The sequence below is a fragment of the Myxine glutinosa genome, chromosome 5, assembly GCF_964187855.1.
Source record: "Myxine glutinosa chromosome 5, kmMyxGlut1.1, whole genome shotgun sequence".
NCBI classification, from domain to species: domain Eukaryota; kingdom Metazoa; phylum Chordata; class Myxini; order Myxiniformes; family Myxinidae; genus Myxine; species Myxine glutinosa.
This window is the reverse complement of record NC_136265.1, coordinates 113,296,732-113,318,986: the sequence shown is the minus strand read 5'-3', so window position 1 is coordinate 113,318,986 and position 22,255 is coordinate 113,296,732. Positions and strand designations below refer to the sequence as shown.

The following is a 22,255-nucleotide window of genomic DNA, read 5'->3' as shown; positions in this document are numbered from 1 at the left end:
TACGTACTCTTCCCCGACCCCCTGGTCACGGTGTACCTCCGAGCCCCGAGAGGAGTCACGGCAGAAAAATGTGTTATTCTGTATGTCAAAGATCAATGGAGAAGCCACCCCAATTGTTACTCACAAACAAATATTGTATTAAGATCACACAAGAATAACAGTACAACAATAATAGTATTCAATATGTCCTATGATGGTACCATCAGTTTTGTAATATAGAACTCACTGTGCTCCAAGTGAGTGAAACAAGAACATCCCCAATGTCTCTTATTCCCGGCTTCAAGCCCAAAGTTGATTCGCTCCAGCGATCGCCAGAACGATGTTCAATCGAGACCAGAATCCCGTGTGGATGGCAAGTACAGTCACACAGCCCAAAAGCTGCACAAAGGTGTCCTCAAGGCGACTGGGAAATCACACCCTCAGGTATGGATTTTCACGGCTCACAGTCGGCGAACCGCAAATTAATCTTCAAAAGCCACGGTGCACACACACACACCAGATACGTCTGAAAGCGGTGAAAATGGCTGAAGAAGCATAGAAACCTTGCTCGAAGCGCGCAAGTCAAAATGGCCGACGACCCGTGCTTGAGACGTAACGGCCCGGCGATAATTCTCCTCGGAATCCACCGCCAAAAACCTGACACGCAGGTTGATCGGTCACAGCGATGACAACTCTGTCACAGGAATCCCTTTCCCGGAAACCCGAAAGTTCGCTTGTGACTCTTGCTCGCCAACGTTCGCTCCAGACCGCAAGTAGCTCGGCTCCTTCTTGTCCGACTCACTCTCTCCGCCCTCTTTTCTCCCTCTTCCTCTTTGTCGTCCGGTTCCCGATCCGGTTTCCTGTTTCTTTTAACATTAACTTTTTTACCTTTTGAAAACAGTTCATGGACAATAAACCTTTTGAAGACAATAATAGTACATGGAATCAGAAATATTTACAGTGGATGCAAACCACCACAATGGAAGTGACGAATCCGTAACACTTCCCCCCCTCAAGAAAGAAAGTTTGAACATAGTGAAAACTTTCTTTGTAGGCAAAACTCTCCCAACAAACAAAAGTAAACTCACACCCCAAATCATCAATTCCCGTGAGCAACGATACTCAATATTGCCCAAAAATAAAGCAACAAAACTTCAAACAACCGACAGAGATTTCCAAAGTTAGTTCACTCTGGACAAAGCATCAGCAACGACATTATCCCTGCCCTTTACATGCTCAATTTCCAAGCCGAACTCCTGCAAAGCCAAACTCCATCTCATCAACCTCTGGTTTTTATTTTTCATTTTTTGAATGAAGGTTAAGGGGTTGTGATCAAAAATCCAAAATCAAGCAAATCTATAGCACTTTTTTTAGGGAGGCCGAGCTGAGAGCCAGGTTTCATGCTGGTTGGGTGGTGAGGCCTAGAAGTATTCACTACATGGACGCCTTTAGGAACGTGGAGTTCACGGTTAATCCGTGTAGGAATCTTGGCTCGGCTGCTCCGCAGCATTCAGTGCTTCAAACTCTTCCTAACTTTCATAATAATCACGGGTGGAGCGCTTGTCGCTGTAGTCACGTGAATAGCGGTCTCCTTCTCGGCCACTACCCTGATAATCATCCCTTCGGGAGCTGCCGTAACTCTGGGAGCCTCCATGGTAATCTCGACTGCGGCCACCACCAAAACTACGACTCCCACCCCGGGAGCCATAGCCACCCCTGAAATTACCTCCACGTTTTCCTCCTCTGTAGCCCCCTTGACACCCATGGCCTTCCTTCTCTACTGTTATGGTCCGACCATCCAAATCCTTGCCATTCAAATCCTTTTCTGCAAGTTTGGCGTCCTTTGTGTTTTCAAACGTGACAAAGCCAAACCCTCTCGACTTTTGCGTCTCCCTGTCTTTTATCAGCAACACTTCCAAGAGTGGTCCATATTTGCTGAAGACAGAGTCCAGAACATCTTCCCTTGTGTTGAAGTTCAGTCCACCCACAAAGAGCTTGCCAACATTGCCTCCATTCATGACTCGTGTGTGCTGACACTTAGTTTCAGGTTACTTGACAAGACGTGCCTGTGCAAAGCGTGACGTCAGTACCTTCTCCTTCTCTTCAGAGGGCTTCCTACCCATAGCACGATTCGCGGTACTTAATGGAAAGATACCCGGAATCTCCTGCTCTAACTGTGCAGTGTTTGTAGTCTAGTCTAGACATCGGTTTGTAGTCTAGACATCGGTTTGTAGTCTAGACATCGGTTTGTAGTCCAGACATTAGTTTGTAGTCCAGACATTAGTTTGTAGTCCAGACATTAGTTTGTAGTCCAGACATTAGTTCGTAGTCTAGACATTGGTTTGTAGTCCAGACATCAGTTTGTAGTCATTACTGAGATCACTGACGTGTTTCGGTAGCGATCTCATGTTCGTTGTAGTGACACAGATATTTTGTCTTCTAGTCTTCTCCTTAAAATTTACTCCAGCCTCTTCAGTTCCTCTACAGCTTCATGACTCAGATCGATTTTATCCCTGAGAACCTTGTCAATGATGTTGAGTTTACTGGGGGCCTGCGCCCTGCTCAGCATTACATATGCCTGGGCTGCCTCCATTACGGTCGTCCGGACCAGGACCAGACAATCTGGCCTTTTCACGGTGGAGCCATGCATCTCATGGACCATGCAAGCTATTGAGAGTTTCAAGGGAAACTGTGTCCCTGTGACCGAAGTGTTGTCTGAGGAAGGATTTTTGGACATACTGTTGTCAAACTCTATGTTTTCTATGGGAGTGACATGTTTACCAGGAAACTTCCTGGGTGGACAAAAACTTCTTCCTTCTTTCTCTTCCAACCTTCTCATCAAAGAAGTAGACCGAACTGTTGTAATGTCTCCAGATTGTGTAAAATCAAAACCAAGTACTTCTCCCAGAGCACCATTTGCCATTGAGTCAATCACATCAACATTGTAAGTCAGCATAACTTTGGCTCCTACCTTCAGCTCGAGAATGTTTTGCATAGGAGTGTTATTCATGGAGCCATCATTCTTCACTCTAGGTTTGATGTTCTTCTGAGTTCTGCTTACAATTGCAGCTGTGATTTGACGCTCTGGTCCTTCTAGTTGTTCTAGTTTGGCCTCATTGATCTCATTCACACCAGAGTTCTTGCAATTTCTGTAGATTGCATTATCTGGTATGTCAAGATCATTCGTACTCCTCACTCTTTCCTCCAACATTTTCAGGTCGTCCTCAGTCATCTGTCCCACTCTAATTCTGTTAAGGACGTCAGCATAAGGACGGTCCTCCTCTTGTCTGTGGTTTTGAACCACGTTGACTCCTTCAAACTTCCTCCACAGAGGATCAATCATGTGACTAAATGGAATTGTTCACACCGAGGCTCCTGGAAGATGTAACGAGCCTGGACTGGTCTCAACTAGAGAATGTCACCAAGGAGGAACACCGCACACCGACCAAGGAGGAACACCGCACACCTACCAAGGAGGAACACCGCACACCTACCAAATGATTGGTCATGAACCTGCTTCAATTCTTGGAGTCTCAGGTGTAACTGGTACAGCATATCAGCTTTTATCATGCTGTACTCATCCACAATAATGACCTTCAGGTTTTCCAGCTTTGTCCCCTTTTTGTCCCTCAACTTGTCACGGCAACTGGTGTGGGGGCAGATCCCCCCACCCACTCCATTATATATCATCACCCTTTTGTCATAATTTCAGCTCCCCCAATCATCAAATGTGATAATCTCCCCCCCCCCCCCTCCCTCCCTCCCTCCCTCCCTCCCAGGTATATGACGTAATATATGAACGTTCCCTAAAGGGTGTTGAAAGAAACATAACTGACAAATGTCGTTACATTTTACCTTTCAGAAGCGTAATTATCGGCTATAAAACGCACCCAGTATGTGGGATAAATACGTGAGCACATACATACACACGGACAGACAAACACTGTAAACACACTTACCAAATATCTAAACCGTAAAATAAATCGTTTGTTTCATCACGAATTTGCAAATTTGAAAAACCTCTTTGCGGGTTTGAAGAAGAAACGCCAATGTTTTATTCATACAGCAGTTTGAATGGAAACATTTATTATTCTACGACAGAAGAAACCCTTTATAAGGACATGGAACAGCATACAAAATTATATATACAGTAGGGATATTTTGCGAAGCAATAGAAAAATATATAAAACTACACGGAATTGGCCCACAAACAACAACAACAACAACAACCACAGACAGGATAAAAATTGAGCGTTTGAAAAGATCCTTTTTTCACGTGTTTTACTTCATTTTACATCCTCGTTCACATTCATAGATATACATGTAATATGTTTGTGAGGTACAACCTGCCGTCTTTTGATTGGACCCGTAAGTGTAGCCACAGGAGGCATGCCTAGTAATAATGTTGTTGTTTTCATATGCAGCCTGTGGCTTCTGGTTGCATCATTTCTCTGGAACGCTTGTGTGCCACTGATGCAGTGCCCGAACAATTACCAGTGAACTGGTACTCAATTTGCGGACCTCAGAAGGATGACGGGCTGAGTCAACCCCCCTGGCGTTAATGCAACGATCGACCGGGATTCGAACCCAGGATCCTAGGATCCCGCGTCGGCGCCCTAACCGCTAAGCCAACACCAGGCTGTCGTAATAATAAACTAGATTCTCAGCTCTGATTGGCGGACGTTTGTGAGGGAAAAACATACATACAGGCAGACGAACCCTGTTTCAGACGGTTCTGCCCTACGTGGTACGCCATTAAAATTCCACTTTGACATTTTGGGGTGTCAAGTGTAAATTGGTGACAAAAAACTCAATTGAATCCATTTTAAATTCAGATTGTAACAACAAAATGTGAAAAAAGTCAAGGGGTATGAATACTTTCTGAAGGTTGTGTATATTATATACCAGGAATGAATGAATATGAATGATCGCTTTAAGGCCACTTTTCCCCGCTAGAGCGGGGGTTAGCCTTGCGGGCCCCATGACAATCATGGTTCCCTGTTTGAGGCAATGTTTTTATGGCCGGATGCCCTTCCTGACGCCTATATATTATATACCAGGCCAGGTATGAAATTAAAATTGACTTTTTCTGCCAAAAGCCAAGTGATAAGATCCCAAGAGTGTAAATAATGACCCTCTGTGTCTCTTTGCCTCGTGACTTGTTTCGGTCCAGTCACCGATAATGGTCTGTTCAGTGGAATCATTTCGTCCATTGCTGCTCACTGTCTCCCCATTGTCAACATGACTGTCAATCTCTAATGTTACCCTAAAAATGGTAACTCTTACCCTTTGTTTTATTTTGTCTCGTATCTACTTGCTCCTCGTCACCTCGTGCAGGTTCGACCCAGATATCCTTTTGGGGTATGAAGTGCAAACGACCTCCTGGGGTTTCCTGCTGGAGCGAGCGGCTGTGCTGGGCTTGGACTTCTGTCAAAAGATCTCTCGCCTAGCGGGTTAGTGAGCACCCGTCGAAGACCCCGGGCACTGTCGCGACCGCAGCGATTGCTCACTGCCCCACAATCGCCACATGAGCACCACCGGTACAGTATTTTCTTTAGCCTGTGGACCGAGAGCAGCCAGAAACCTCGGACATAGTTGTCAGGGCAGCGATAGGTTTGTACCATGTTTAACAAAAAGGTAGCTCACATCGGCAGACCCAGGTATTTGGAATTTTGGGTGGGGTATCTTGGGGATAGAGGTACTCCTTATCCCCTTTTCAAAACGATTACACAGCGCATGAATCTTTGGAAGGTTGTTTTTTTTTAATCAAAGCATGACACATGAAACATATTTACTGATATTCAGAGATTTATTTAAAATCTGAACCTGCAGCTCCAATGAAATTATCCATCAATCCAAGATACCTCTGCAGCATGATTCATAAGAGGATTAATTAATATTAATATTATTATTATTATTATTATTATTATTGTTTGGCTACTTCACACCAAAATATGTTTTTCCATTCTCCATCCTCTTCACTCCATGATCTCACCATGTACACGTAGAGAGCAGCAAAGAGAACCACTTTTCACGAGAGCAGGATGAGTTTGGAGCAGAGAGCATGTCCGAGATACATATCGTGGGCCGCATCGTCCTCAATGTCTGGAGGATGATGAAGACTGAGGTACAATTATTATTACGTGTAGGTTTGACCCACCGGTATAGCGTTCACCCAATGGCCCTGGCTTTGAGTGCCCATCTGTACCTGGCAGGTGGCACTTCGTGTGTACTCTTTCGAAAACGTTGCTTTCCATGTACTGCACCAACGTTTACCGCACTACTCATTCTGCCAACTCACTTTGTGGTGGAACACACCGAGCTTGCTCAGGTACCGCTCATACACATTTGTACAAAACGGTGCTTGAGTGGTGCTGACTAATCTAAACCTTGTTATTACTCATGCTGATTGTTTCTGAGTCGTTGTGTTGGCTCTGCTGGGTGATGCAGCAGGTGGAAGGTGCTGGAGTATCTGCGGTGCAGGGTGTGCGGCAGTCTGCAGTTGCTGCACAATCTTGATTTGGTTGGAAGAACCAGTGAACTGGCACGACTTTTTGGCATCCAGTTTTATCACGTACTTACCCGTGGTTCTCAGGTAATAACCAGCAAACTAAAAAAAAAAGAATGACTGTTAATCAAACAGGCCTTGTAATGAGCAATAGCAGCTAATGAGTAATCAGTAACATCAATGAGTAATAATTAATATCAATGAACAATAGCAACCAATGAGTAATAAGTAATATCAATGAGCAATAACAACCAATGAGTAATAAGTAATGTCAATGAGTAATAGCAACCAATGAGTAATCAGTAACATCAATGAGTAATAAGTAATATCAATGAACAATAGCAACCAATGAGTAATATCAATGAGCAATAACAACCAATGAGTAATAAGTAATGTCAATGAGTAATAGCAACCAATGAGTAATAAGTAATGTCAATGAGTAATAGCAACCAATGCGTGATCAGTAATGTCAATGAGTAATAGCAACCAATGAGTAATCAGTAACATCAATGAGTAATAAGTAATATCAATGAACAATAGCAACCAATGAGTAATAAGTAATATCAATGAGCAATAACAACCAATGAGTAAAAAGTAATGTCAATGAGTAATAGCAACCAATGCGTGATCAGTAATGTCAATGAGTAATAGCAACCAATGAGTAATCAGTAACATCAATGAGTAGTAAGTAATATCAATGAACAATAGCAACCAATGAGTAATAAGTAATATCAATGAGCAATAACAACCAATGAGTAATAAGTAATGTCAAAGAGTAATAGCAACCAATGAGTAATCAGTAATGTCAATGAGCAAAAGCAACCAATGAGTAATAAGTAATATCAATGAGCAATAACAACCAATGAGTAATAAGTAATATCAATGAGCAATAGCAACCAATGAGTAATAAGTAACATCAATGAGCAAAAGCAACCAATGAGTAATAAGTAATATCAATGAGTAATAGCAACCAATGAGTAATAAGTAATATCAATGAGCAATAGCAACCAATGAGTAATAAGTAATATCAATGAGCAAGAACAACCAAATGAGTAATAAGTAATATCAATGAGCAATAGCAACCAATGAGTAATAAGTAATATCAATGAGCAATAGCAACAAATGAGTAATAAGTAATATCAATGAGCAAAAGCAACCAATGAGTAATAAGTAATATCAATGAGCAATAGCAACCAATGAGTAATAAGTAACATCAATGAGCAATAGCAACCAATGAGTAATAAGTAACATCAATGAGTAATAGCAACCAATGAGTAATAAGTAATGTCAATGAGTAATAGCAACCAATGAATAATAAATAATATCAATGAGTAACAGTAACCAATGAGTAATCAGTAATATCAATGAGAAATAAGTAATATCAATGAGTAATAGCAACTAATGAGTAATCAGTAACATCAATGAGTAATAAGTAATATCAATGAGTAATAAGTAATACCAATGAGTAATAAGTAATATCAATGAGTAATAAGTCATATCAAGGAGTAATAAGTAATATCAATGAACAATAGCAACCAACAGGCATATTAAAGGCCATTTTCCCTGCTAGAGCGGGGGTTAGCCTTGCAGTCCCCATGACAATCTTCTCCAGTTTGCCCTATTATCTGCATCTCCCCTTGTTAACCCCCTTGCCCGCATTTCTTCTTCCACCATCTTTAGCCAAGTCTTTCTCGGTCTTCCCCGTCCTCTACTTCCTTCTACATTCATTTCCATCACTCTTCTCAACCGGTCACTTTCATCCTTCCTCAACACATGACCAAACCATCTCAACCTGTTCCTCTTCACAGCATCCATCACAGGCTCTATTCCCATCATCTTTCGCAATTCATCATTTGTCTTCCTCTCTCTCAACGATACTCCGCACATCCACCGAACCATTCACATTTCCACCCTTTCCAGCCTTCGTTGCTGCTCTACGTTCATTACCCATGTCTCGCTCCCATAAATCATAACACTTCTCACACATGCAGCATACACCTTTCCCTTCAGCTTCAACGACACTCCCCTCCTCATCAGCACGCCACTCAGTTCCCGAAACTTCTTCCATGCACATCTCACTCCAGCAACCGTTGCCGAGTCTGATCCACCTTCTCCATTCAGCATGTCTCCGAGGTAGCAAAATATTTTCACACCTTCCAGCTTCATGCCATCTCCAAGATCCAACTCAACATTTCCTCCTGCAGATCCCTCTGTGCACACCTTACATTTTAATGTAGCTGCCACACTCGTTAATGACCCTCTCAGACCACTACATTTTTGATGAACCCACGCAGCGCACATTCTACATTGAATGGAGTTCACTCCGACACCCTTCCTGCACACAGCACACGGCCACTTCCCAGTTCTTTCCACCTCACCACATGCTTTACCACTTGCCATCACCTTCGTTTTTCCGATATTCACCTTCAGACGTTTTGCCTCCATACATTCCTTCCACTTGTTCATCTTTTCCTTCAGTCCATCCATACTTTCCGCAATCAACACCAGATCATCTGCATACAACAGCTCCCACGGTAAACCCTCCTTTACATTCCGAGCCAGCACCTCCATCACAGCTACAAATAGTAGTGGACTTAATACCGACCCCTGATGCACTCCCACCTTCACCTCAAACTCACCACTGTTCCCGTCCTTCGTCCTTACAGCTGTGCGGCGTGCGCGCTCTTTTGTACATTGCCATCACTACTCTGATCAACCATTCTTCCACTACTAACTTCCTCAATGCCCATGTCACTACTTCGCGTGGAACCCTATCGAATGCTTTCTCCAGATCAACAAACCCAAGAAACAACTTCTTCCTCTTCTCCATGTACTTCTCCTGCAACTGCCTTACAATAAAAAGCGCGTCTGTCGTTCCTCTTCCTGGCATAAATCCAAACTGCATTTCGTCGATCTTCACTTTCTTCCTTATCCTCCTATCCAACACCCTTTCCAATACCGTTATTCCATGCTCCAATAACTTTGTCGTTCGATACAAGCCACAGTCCAGAGGGTCACCTTTCCCCTTGTATAGAGGGACGAGGGTACTCAGTTCCCAATCCACTGGAATGCGGCCTTCTTTCACCACCAGATTGCAGGTCTCTGTCATTCTCTTCACACCCCAACTTCCTGCTGCCTTCAACATATCTCCCACAACTCCCGTCGGCCCTCCGGCTTTTTTTTTTTTTTTTGTATATAAGATCGAGGCTCGTGAAAGAGCAAACATTAATCACACAGAAAGACAAACCGACACATAAAACATATAACATGGGGAGCGGTAGACAAGATGGGGCGAGAGGGGGAGGAACACAAACACAACATCTGAGAGCAGGGACATCGAGAGATCTGTGGGAGGGAGAGGGCTTTGGTGGGGGGGAGGCATGGGAATTGGGGGTGGGAGAGGTATAAAACATATGGACACTGCCGGGACTTCCAGGAAAGAAGTTGGAATTTCAAACAAGGTGGATCTGGGTTGAATTTGTGGGGGTAGAAATGCTTTTCTACTCTTCATTGCTTTTATTGCTTCCTCAACTTCCTTCTCAGGTTATCTTCTCTGCCGGTCCTAAAACTGGGTTACTTTCTATGTTGCCATCCCATTCATTCTCTGCATTCAACAGTATTTCCATATATCTTTTCCATCTTCCTTTAATTCCATCTGGGCCCACAACGATTTGTTCCACTTCATCCTTCAAGCAAGTCACCCCCATCACATCACACCTCTCTTTCGCTATCTGCTTTGCAATCCTGAATACCGCTCTCTGACCCTCTTCCAAACCAAGCGTTCTCCGAACATTTTCCTACATGCCTCCTGTGCCTTTGCTACCTCTTTCTTTGCAGCCTTCTTGGCTGCCTTATAACTTTCATGCTCTGCTTTTTCTGCTCCCGTACCCTTCGCCTTCTGCCACTCCTTGAACTTCTTCCTCTTCTCGTCAATCCTCTTTCCAACTTCATCATCCCACCACCATGTTTCCGAGTGCCTCGGTGGTCCTTTTGTCCATCCACATACCTCACCAACGGCTCCCAACAGACTATCTTTCATTGACATCCAACCACTTTCAAGCTCAACCACATCATCCTCTACCCGACTCAGCCTCTCTTTTAATGCCTCCGTTACTGTCACCTCTTTCAACCTCCACACCTTCATTCTCGGTTGGCACTTCACCGCCGAGCTCTCCTCGCACCTTTCACCCTTATGTCGCAGACAACCAAGTGGTGCTGTGAAACAGCCTCCTCCCCCGGGATCACCTTTGTGTCCCGGAGGTGCCCCCTATCTCGCCTACGCACCAGCAGGTAGTCAACGGTTGTCGTCGACCCACCTGACGTGTATGTAATAAGCTTATTATCCCCTTTCTGGAACCGAGTATTACAAATCAACAAATCAGCTCCATCAGCAAACTCCAAAATCCTTTCACCTTCTCCATTTCTCACCATATCCGTAACCCCCATGAACTCCCTCAAAACCGTCCATACTCGTTCCCACATGTCCATTTCGGTCTCCTCCTACCACAACAACTTCCTCATCTTTCACGTTTTCCATCAGCTTCTCTATCGCACACCAGAACTTGTCCTACTCTTCATCGCTCCGACCAACCTGCGGAGCATATCCCGAGATGACGTTCACCAAGAGATTTCCTATCATCATTTTCACCATCATCAACCTGTCACACACTCTAGTCACACTCACCACACTGTCTACAAACTCCTCAGAAAACAGGACACCAACACCATTCACGCCCTCCGGGCACCCTTGCCACACAAACTTGTATTTCTGTCCCTGCCTACCCTTCACCATTCTCACACCACTTCCCTTCCATCTCGTCTCCTGCACACAACACATGTCCACTCTTCTTCTGACCAATACTTCCACCACTTCTCCTGATCTCCCTGTCATTGTCCCTACATTCCACGTCCCAAACCTCAGAAACCGATCTCCACTTCGGGCATCAGACGTTTCGTCGTCATAAATGGAGTGATTTCCACCCTTGCTTCGATCGGGTTCGTGTGTGACAAGGACAAATAGATTAGATTTTGATGAAGATCTCAATATGGATTCGGATATGAGAATTATTACATTTTAATGTGATTCTTCACCATTGAGTGATGTGGCTGAAACCAACATATAGCAGGATATCTCAAAGAGTTATGGACTGATTTGGACGAAATTTCGTGGACAGGTGGTGTGTGTGACAACGAAGAATCGATTCAATTTTGGTGATGGTCTGAATATGGATTCAGATATGAGAGTTATTAAAATTTTAAGCAATGCTTCACCATTGGGAGATAGGGCCAAAATCGATACATCGCAGGATATCTCAAAAGGTTATGGACTGATTTGGACGAAACGTGTTGGACAGGTTGTGTGCGTGAGGAGGAAGAATCGATTCAATTTTGGTGAAGATCCGAATCCGGATCCATCTCGTCGAATTTTTAAAGTAATTCTTCACGATTGAGTGATATGGCCAACCAGGTGGATGCTCTCCAGAGTGCCGTTCTAGTAATTGTGGTGTGGACATGCCATTTATAATTGTGGTGATAGTGACGTGAGTTATCCTGACTGTGGTGGTCGTGTAGACGTGTCTTATTTGAATAATCCTGTGAAAATTAAATGAACTTTTTTTGTCCTCCTGCAGTGTTAATCGGCCCACATAGGACCTTGTACTTCCCTCACCTATAGGTCATGGACATCAGAATGCATTGGTGTACTTTCACATAAATTATTAATTAATTATATAGACATTAGGAGATGACGGATAAATCAACATACCATATGGGATTTGAACCTGAGGTCCCAGCATGCATTCTGTGCACAGGTGGGAATGTCAATAGGGTAAGGTAATTTTTTTTTATTCATCCTGACTTTGCTGTCTCCGGCAGTACCGTGTGGAGTCCATGATGCTTCGAGCAGCTAAGGCCCGGAACCTTGTTTCGGTATCTCCCAGCGTGGTCCAGCGGGCGAAGCAGCGCGCTCCTGAGTGCGTGCCGCTCATCATGGAGCCGGAGTCTCGTCTGTATACGAGCCCTGTCCTCGTGTTGGATTTCCAGTCTCTGTATCCCTCCATCATCATTGCGTACAACTATTGTTTCTCCACTTGCCTCGGTCGCATTGAGCACCTTGGAATGTAGGAACGCTTGTTTACACCAACGATTAATGAGGTGCACTGTAAGCGTGTTTGCGAGACTGTACATGTGTAATATGTGTAATTTGTGTACATGTGTAATATGTGTACATGTGTAATTTGTGTACATGTGTAATTTGTGTACATGTGTAATATGTGTACAGGTGTAATTTGTGTACATGTGTAATTTGTGTACATGTGTAATATGTGTACATGTGTAATTTGTGTACATGTGTAATTTGTGTACATGTGTAATTTGTGTACATGTGTAATATGTGTACATGTGTAATTTGTGTACATGTGTAATATGTGTACATGTGTAATATGTGTACATGTGTAATATGTGTACATGTGTAATTTGTGTACATGTGTAATTTGTGTACATGTGTAATATGTGTACATGTGTAATTTGTGTACATGTGTAATATGTGTACATGTGTAATATGTGTACATGTGTAATTTGTGTACATGTGTAATTTGTGTACATGTGTAATTTGTGTACATGTGTAATTTGTGTACATGTGTAATGTGTACATGTGTAATTTGTGTACATGTGTAATTTGTGTACATGTGTAATATGTGTACATGTGTAATTTGTGTACATGTGTAATTTGTGTACATGTGTAATGTGTGCATGTGTCATTTGTGTACATGTGTAATTTGTGTACATGTGTAATATGTGTACATGTGTAAGTTGTGTACATGTGTAATTTGTGTACATGTGTAATATGTGTACATGTGTAATTTGTGTACATGTGTAATTTGTGTACATGTGTAATGTGTACATGTGTAATTTGTGTACATGTGTAATTTGTGTACATGTGTAATTTGTATACATGTGTAATTTGTGTACATGTGTAATATGTGTACATGTGTAATTTGTGTACATGTGTAATTTGTGTACATGTGTAATATGTGTACATGTGTAATTTGTGTACATGTGTAATATGTGTACATGTGTAATTTGTGTACGTGTAATATGTGTACATGTGTACATGTGTAATTTGTGTACATGTGTAATATGTGTACATGTGTAATTTGTGAACATGTGTAATTTGTGTACATGTGTAATATGTGTATATGTGTAATTTGTGTACGTGTAATGTGTAATTTGTGTACATGTGTAATTTGTGTACATGTGTAATTTGTGTACATGTGTAATATGTGTACATGTGTAATTTGTGTACATGTGTAATTTGTGTACATGTGTAATATGTGTACATATGTAATTTGTGTACGTGTAATTTGTGTACATGTGTAATGTGTACATGTGTAATTTGTGTACATGTGTAATTTGTGTACATGTGTAATATGTGTACATGCGTAATTTGTGTACATGTGTAATTTGTGTACATGTGTAATGTGTACATGTGTAATTTGTGTACATGTGTAATTTGTGTACATGTGTAATATGTGTACATGTGTAATTTGTGTACATGTGTAATTTGTGTACATGTGTAATTTGTGTACATGTGTAATATGTGTACATTTGTAATTTGTGTACATGTGTAATTTGTGTACATGTGTAATATGTGTACATGTGTAATTTGTGTACATGTGTAACATGTGTACCTGTGTAATTTGTGTACATGTATGCATGTCAAATTGTGCGTGTGTGTATGTATAAATGTCAGACTGCACGTGTGTACTGTGTGTCCACGTGTGCATGTCAAATTGTGCATGTGTAATGTGTATGTATGCATGTAAGATTGTCCGTGTGTTACGTGTTTGCATATTTGCATGTGTGAACCATGAACCCATCCATGAGCCAGTGATGGGATTTTCAACAAACTTGGTATTCGTGTGTATGATGCAAAGATGAACCGATTGGATTGTGGCATCAACAGATCAAAGGTCAGAGGTCATGTCAGGTAAAAATTTGATAACTTCAGAATAGCTGATTGGATTTAAAGCAAACTTGGTACAAATATGACAATGATGTAATAATGTGGGTGGAGGCACATCGATCGACGTTGTGATGTCAAAGAGTGCCGTTCTAGTTATATATGATACAGCTAGAAATTGAATATATAGTGAAGTTGGCCATGTACTATGGCTCGATTTTGCTGATTATATAGATTTGTCTATTGATTTGGGTAGTTTATGGTGTGTAGAATACGGAATTGGACGCCGTCCATCTTACAAATTATGTTTTGGTGTCTTAATTCGGCATTTAATGAAATTTAACTGATAACTCGATATCGGGAATGGATTGAAAACTTCTGTACTAATAGATATAGGAGGATGAATTTGGTGTCTAAATTTAGGTTTAAATTGGGTTTGGGAATTGTTTGGAACAAAAATCTTGCCTATTAGTCAGACATGGGCCAGGAGGGGTGCTCAGTACCATCCAGGAGGGGTAATGCGATATATGATTTTTGACAAGGTATATGTCCCAAGGTATTGAAAATGTATGATAGTTTTCTTTCACTCTCAGCCTTCTCTGTGTTAGCAATCTTTTTCCAACCCTACCCACACGCATGGAAATTATGAACATTATATGTCTTTTATTACTTAAAATAAATGTGTTATCTTCCTCATGTAAATAGTGGGTTTTATTTCAATATCAAAGGCCAACGTCAACAGTTTGTTACAGACAAACACTAAACTAAGACGCAACTTCAAAAATACATACGTACATGTATGTGGTACAAACACCTGTTTCGATTCATTTTCAACACCATGAGTAATAAATTGCTGTCTTCGTCGGCTGTCGAAGGAATCGTTGCTGGTGGTGAAAATGAAATAATTGACCGATCGACCAATCCATAGGATGGCGACAGATCGGTACTGTAACTATGTCCGACAAACAAATTAGTCGATGACGACAGGTAGTTACTGTGACTATGTCTGACAAACAAATTAGTCGATGACGACAGATAGTTACTGTGACTATGTCCGACAAACAAATTAGTCGATGACGACAGGTAGTTACTGTAACTGTGTCCGACAAACAAATTACGAGGATGACGATAGATCGTTACTGTAACTGTGTCCGACAAACAAATTACCAGGATGATGATAGATCGTTACTGTAACTATGTCCCACAAACAAATTAGTGGATGACGACAGATAGTTACTGTAACTGTGTCCGACAAACAAATTACTTGGATGATGATAGATCGTTACTGTAACTATGTCCAACAAACAAATTAGTCGATGACGACAGGTAGTTACTGTAACTGTGTCCGACAAACAAATTAGCAGGATGATGATAGATCGTTACTGTAACTATGTCCGACAAACAAATTACGAGGATGATGAAATATAGTTACTGTAACTATGTCCGACAAACAAATTACTAGGATGATGATAGATAGTTTCTGTAACTATGTCCGACAAACAAATTACTAGGATGATGAGAGATCGTTACTGTAACTATGTCCGACAAACAAATTACGAGGATGATGAAATATAGTTACTGTAACTATGTCCGACAAACAAATTACTCGGATGATGAAATATAGTTACTGTAACTATGTCCGACAAACAAATTACTAGGATGATGATAGATCGTTACTGTAACTATGTCCAACAAACAAATTACGAGGATGATGAAATATAGTTACTGTAACTATGTCCGACAAACAAATTAGCAGGATGATGATAGATCGTCACTGTAACTTTGTCCGACAAACAAATTAGTGGATGACGACAGATAGTTACTGTAACTGTGTCCGACAAACAAATTACTAGTATGATGATAGATCGTTACTGTAACTATGTCCAACAAACAAATTAGTGGATGACGACAGATAGTTACTGTGACTATGTCCGACAAACAAATTAGTCGATGACGACAGGTAGTTACTGTAACTATGTCCAACAAACAAATTAGTCGATGACGACAGGTAGTTACTGTAACTATGTCCGACAAACAAATTACCAGGATGATGATAGATCGTTACTGTAACTGTGTCCGACAAACAAATTACCAGGATGATGATAGATCGTTACTGTAACTATGTCCCACAAACAAATTAGTGGATGACGACAGATAGTTACTGTAACTGTGTCCGACAAACAAATTACTTGGATGATGATAGATCATTACTGTAACTATGTCCAACAAACAAATTAGTCGATGACGACAGGTAGTTACAGTAACTGTGTCCGACAAACAAATTAGCAGGATGATGATAGATCGTTACTGTAACTATGTCCGACAAACAAATTACGAGGATGATGAAATATAGTTACTGTAACTATGTCCGACAAACAAATTACTAGGATGATGATAGATAGTTTCTGTAACTATGTCCGACAAACAAATTACGAGGATGATGAGAGATCGTTACTGTAACTATGTCCGACAAACAAATTACGAGGATGATGAAATATAGTTACTGTAACTATGTCCGACAAACAAATTACTCGGATGATGAAATATAGTTACTGTAACTATGTCCGACAAACAAATTACTAGGATGATGATAGATCGTTACTGTAACTATGTCCAACAAACAAATTACGAGGATGATGAAATATAGTTACTGTAACTATGTCCGACAAACAAATTAGCAGGATGATGATAGATCGTCACTGTAACTATGTCCGACAAACAAATTAGTGGATGACGACAGATAGTTACTGTAACTGTGTCCGACAAACAAATTACTAGGATGATGATAGATCGTTACTGTAACCATGTCCAACAAACAAATTAGTGGATGACGACAGATAGTTACTGTAACTGTGTCCGACAAACAAATTACAAGGATGATGATAGATAGTTACTGTAACTGTGTCCAACAAACAAATTACTCGGATGATGATAGATAGTTACTGTAACTATGTCCGACAAACAAATTACAAAGATGATGATAGATAGTCACTGTAACTGTGTCCGACAAACAAATTACAAGGATGATGAAAGATAGTTACTGTAACTGTGTCCGACAAACAAATTACAAGGATGATGAAAGATAGTTACTGTAACTGTGTCCGACAAACAAATTACTAGGATGGCGACAGATAGTTACTGTAACTGTGTCCGACAAACAAATTAGTGGATGACGACAGATAGTTACTGTAACTATGTCCAACAAACAAATTAGTCGATGACGACAGATAGTTACTGTAACTGTGTCTGACAAACAAATTACTAGGATGGTGACAGATAGTTACTGTAACTGTGTCCGACAAACAAATTAGTGGATGACGACAGATAGTTACTGTAACTGTGTCCGACAAACAAATTAGTGGATGACGACAGATAGTTGCTGTAACTGTGTCCGACAAACAAATTAGTCGATGACGACAGATAGTTACTGTAACTGTGTCCGACAAACAAATTAGTCGATGACGACAGATAGTTACTGTAACTGTGTCCGACAAACAAATTAGTCGATGACGACAGATAGTTACTGTAACTGTGTCCGACAAACAAATTACTGGGATGATGATAGAAAGTTACTGTAACTGTGTCCAACAAACAAATTACTGGGATGATGATAGATAGTTACTGTAACTGTGTCCAACAAACAATTTACAAGGATGATGAAAGATAGTTACTGTAACTGTGTCCGACAAACAAATTACAAGGATGATGAAAGATAGTTACTGTAACTATGTCCAACAAACAAATTAGTCGATGACGACAGGTAGTTACTGTGACTGTGTCTGACAAACAAATTAGCAGGATGATGATAGATCGTTACTGTAACTGTCCGACAAACAAATTACGAGGATGATGAAATATAGTTACTGTAACTATGTCCAACAAACAAATTAGTCGATGACGACAGGTAGTTACTGTAACTATATCCGACAAACAAATTACTATGATGATGAAATATTGAAATATAGTTACTGCAACTATGTCCGACAAACAAATTACGAAGACGATGATAGATCATTATTGTAACTGTGTCCGACAAACAAATTACTGGGATGGTGATAGTTACTATAACTATGTCCGACAAACAAAATGCTCGGATGGCGACAGATAGTTACTGTAACTATGTCCGACAAACAAATTGCGAGGATGGCGACAGGTAGTTGCTGTGACTATGTCCAACAAACAAATTACTCGGATGATGATAGATAGTTACTGTAACTGTGTCCGACAAACAAATTACTAGGATGATGATACCGATAGTTACTGTAACTATGTACGACAAACAAATTACTCGGACTAGCAACGGTACCCGCCCTACGGGCGGGGCTTCAATTGGGAAGCCGAAATGAAAAGGCAAAATATCAGAAATTGAAGGCAGAATTTTTTTTTTTTAAACGATTCATATAAACATCCGTCAAATCATATCACACGTAAATCATCAAAATCTAAACAGTATCTTTAGAATTTCAATAAAAGCCACATCACTGTTCATATCGGTAAATATTATTCCATCGTGTTTCAAATCGTGATATCAACTGTACGCTTTTCTTTCGGGAAAAGAATTGAATGATTTTGTACTTCTTCTTCAGCTTAGAACTTCAGGATAGACGACATTGCTGATAAAAGTTCCTTTTCTCGAATTGCACGAATATGTGAATTGTGATTGTGTTTCATTGTGATGTTTGTGCGGCGACGGGCGGTGTGTACAAAGGGCAGGGACTTAATCAACGCGAGCTGATGACTCGCGCTTACTGGCAATTCCTCGTTAATGGGACAATGGGACATTGTCTCAAGCCCCAGGCCCCATCAAAGATGGGGCTCAGCGGTTTACCCGAGCCTGACGGCGAAGGGCAAGGTACACGCTGGCCCGTCCAGTGTAGCGCGCGTGTGGCCCCAGACATCTAAGGGCATTAAACGTTCATTAAACATTAAACGTTCATTAAAGGATTACGAAACGAAAAACATTACGAAATTACGTTCACACCGTCACGTCAAACACTACCATGAACACATACATCGTCACAACATCGTCAGAATGAGAACATCGTCACAATGAACGTTATGCGGGAGTCCAAACCTGAGAATGCTGGAGACCAAAGCTGAAATTGGGAAAACTAAATAGCCTATTTTACTCCCAGGGGTCCCAGGATTACCCACCCAAAATATCTCTGCGATCGGTTCAGCAGTTTTTACGGTAACTTCGAACAGACAGACGGACATTTGGTGAATTATAGTAAGATGATGATAGATAGTTACTGTAACAATGTCAAACAAACAAATTAGTGGATGACGACAGATAGTTACTGTAACTGTGTCTGACAAACAAATTACGAGGATGATGATGGATCGTTACTGTAGCTATGTCCGACAAACAAATTACAATGATGATGATAGATAGTTACTGTAACTATGTCTGACAAACAAATTACGAGGATGATGACAGGTAGTTACTGTAACTAAGTACAACAAACAAACTACTAGGATGACGACAGATAGTTACTGTAACTAAGTACGACAAACAAATTACTAGGATGATGATAGATAGTTACTGTGACTATGTACGACAAACAAATTACAAGGATGATGATAGATAGTTACTGTAACTGTGTCCGACAAACAAATTACTCGGATGATGATAGATAGTTACTGTAACTATGTCCAACAAACAAATTACAAGGATGATGAAAGATAGTTACTGTAACTATGTCTGACAAACAAATTACTAGGATGGCGACAGATAGTAACTGCAACTATGTCCGACAAACAAATTACTCGGATGATGATAGATAGTTACTGTACCTATGTCTGACAAACAAATTACAAAGATGATGATAGATAGTAACTGTAACTGTGTCCAACAAACAAATTACTAGGATGATGATAGATAGTTACTGTAACTGTGTCCAACAAACAAATTACTCGGATGATGATAGATAGTTACTGTAACTGTCCGACAAACAAATTACTAGGATGATGATAGATAGTTACTGGAACTATGTCCGACAAACAAATTACAAAGATGATGATAGATAGTTACTGTAACTGTGTCCAACAAATAAATTACTCGGATGATGATAGATAGTTACTGTAACTGTGTCCGACAAACAAATTACTGGGATGATGACAGTTTCTGTAACTATGTCCGACAAACAAATTACAAGGATGATTATAGATAGTTACTGTAACTATGTCCAACAAACAAATTACTCGGATGATGATATAGATAGTTACTGTAACTATGTCCGACAAACAAATTGCAAGGATGATGAAAGATAGTTACTGCAACTGTGTTCGACAAACAAATTACTAGGATGGCGACAGATAGTTGCTGTAACTATGTCCAACAAACAAATTAGTGGATGACGACAGATAGTTACTGTAATTATGTCAAACAAACAAATTAATGGATGACGACAGATAGTTACTGTAACTATGTCCAACAAACAAATTAGTGGATGACGACAGATAGTTACTGTAACTATGTCCGACAAACAAATTACAAGGATGATGAAATATAGTTACTGCAACTGTGTCTGACAAACAAATTAAGAGGACAAGTGAGATACCCTTGCTATGCACGGGTGGGAGGCCAGAAGCAAGCAGGCAATGCAGAAACGGCGAATGCTAAAGCATGAAACCAATAAATTCCACATTCCTGTAGCACCTTCAGTCACACATCAGACATGGACAGCAAGTTTGTGAAGGACTTCCATGAAAAACGTACCGGTTTGCAAACAAACGGGTACGTTCACGCATAGAAACATCAATCGTGGGTCCGTGGCGAATCTGGATATGGTGATCCGCGAAGTTCACGTTCAGAAAGTCGAAACCATCACGGCATGTCGTCATTTACTTGAACTCGATATCTCTTTTTTCATTCCAAACAACATATCTCCATTCACAAATTAATCATGAAATAAACTTTTAACAACATTGTTAATGTTTCCTTCATTGTAAAAACTACCAAATCAACAGTTAAAAGGATTTTGAGCAGATAGCTGTTACGGCCTTGGCAAGATCGATGGAGACAGCGATCTGTTAGCGTATACACCGCCCAAATAGCTATGTGGAATTCTCTCATGTCGAGATTAAACGTCGTTTGAACTTTGGCCGAGGTCATTATTTACTTTTAATGATGTTTATATACAAATCAAAAAGAAGATAATTGGTTTTGGGTCGTCCTTTCCGCATATCTCGTGGGATTGTGAGTTGGGGAGACTGCCGTGATGGCGGGGAGGGGGTTGGAATTCTCTCAAGCAGGGATTCAACCAGTGTCCTTATAAAAGGTCTTTCTGTTATGATTCCTCAGGTCACCGAGTCCGATCGGTGCAGCCGTGCATCGATCGGTGCAGCCGTTTGTGCAGCACCCGGGAAAACAACATCGTCACAATGAAAGCATCGTCACAATGAACCTTATTCGAATGCGAATGTTATGCGGGAGTCCAAACCTGAGAATGCTGGAGACCAAAGCTGAAATTGGGGAAACTAAATAGCCTATTTTACTCCTGGAGATCCCAGGATTACCCACCCAAAATATCGTTGTGATTGGTTCAGCAGTTTTTACGGTACCTTCGGACGGACGGACATTTGGTGAATTATCATAAGATGATGAAAGATAGTTACTGTAACTGTGTCCGACAAACAAATTACTGGGATGATGATAGATAGTTACTGTAACTATGTCCGCCAAACAAATTACTCGGATGATGATATCAATAATTACTGTAACTATGTCCGACAAACAAATTACTAGGATGATGATAGATAGTTACTGTAACTGTGTCCGACAAACAAATTACGAGGATGATGAT

At 40.8% G+C, this 22,255-nt stretch overlaps 1 protein-coding gene across 2 annotated transcripts in view; it reads left to right on the top strand.

The window, feature by feature from the left end:
* REV3L (REV3 like, DNA directed polymerase zeta catalytic subunit) overlaps positions 1–22,255 on the top strand; it is a 176,476-nt gene that overhangs the window by 127,128 nt on the left and 27,093 nt on the right. For both annotated transcript variants that reach the window (XM_068116559.2, XM_078778541.1), the window contains exons 18-22: positions 5,317–5,432; positions 5,988–6,106; positions 6,195–6,310; positions 6,430–6,574; positions 12,362–12,606. In XM_068116559.2, the coding sequence (XP_067972660.2) occupies positions 5,317–5,432; positions 5,988–6,106; positions 6,195–6,310; positions 6,430–6,574; positions 12,362–12,606 (741 nt within the window). The remainder of the gene's footprint in view (positions 1–5,316; positions 5,433–5,987; positions 6,107–6,194; positions 6,311–6,429; positions 6,575–12,361; positions 12,607–22,255) is intronic.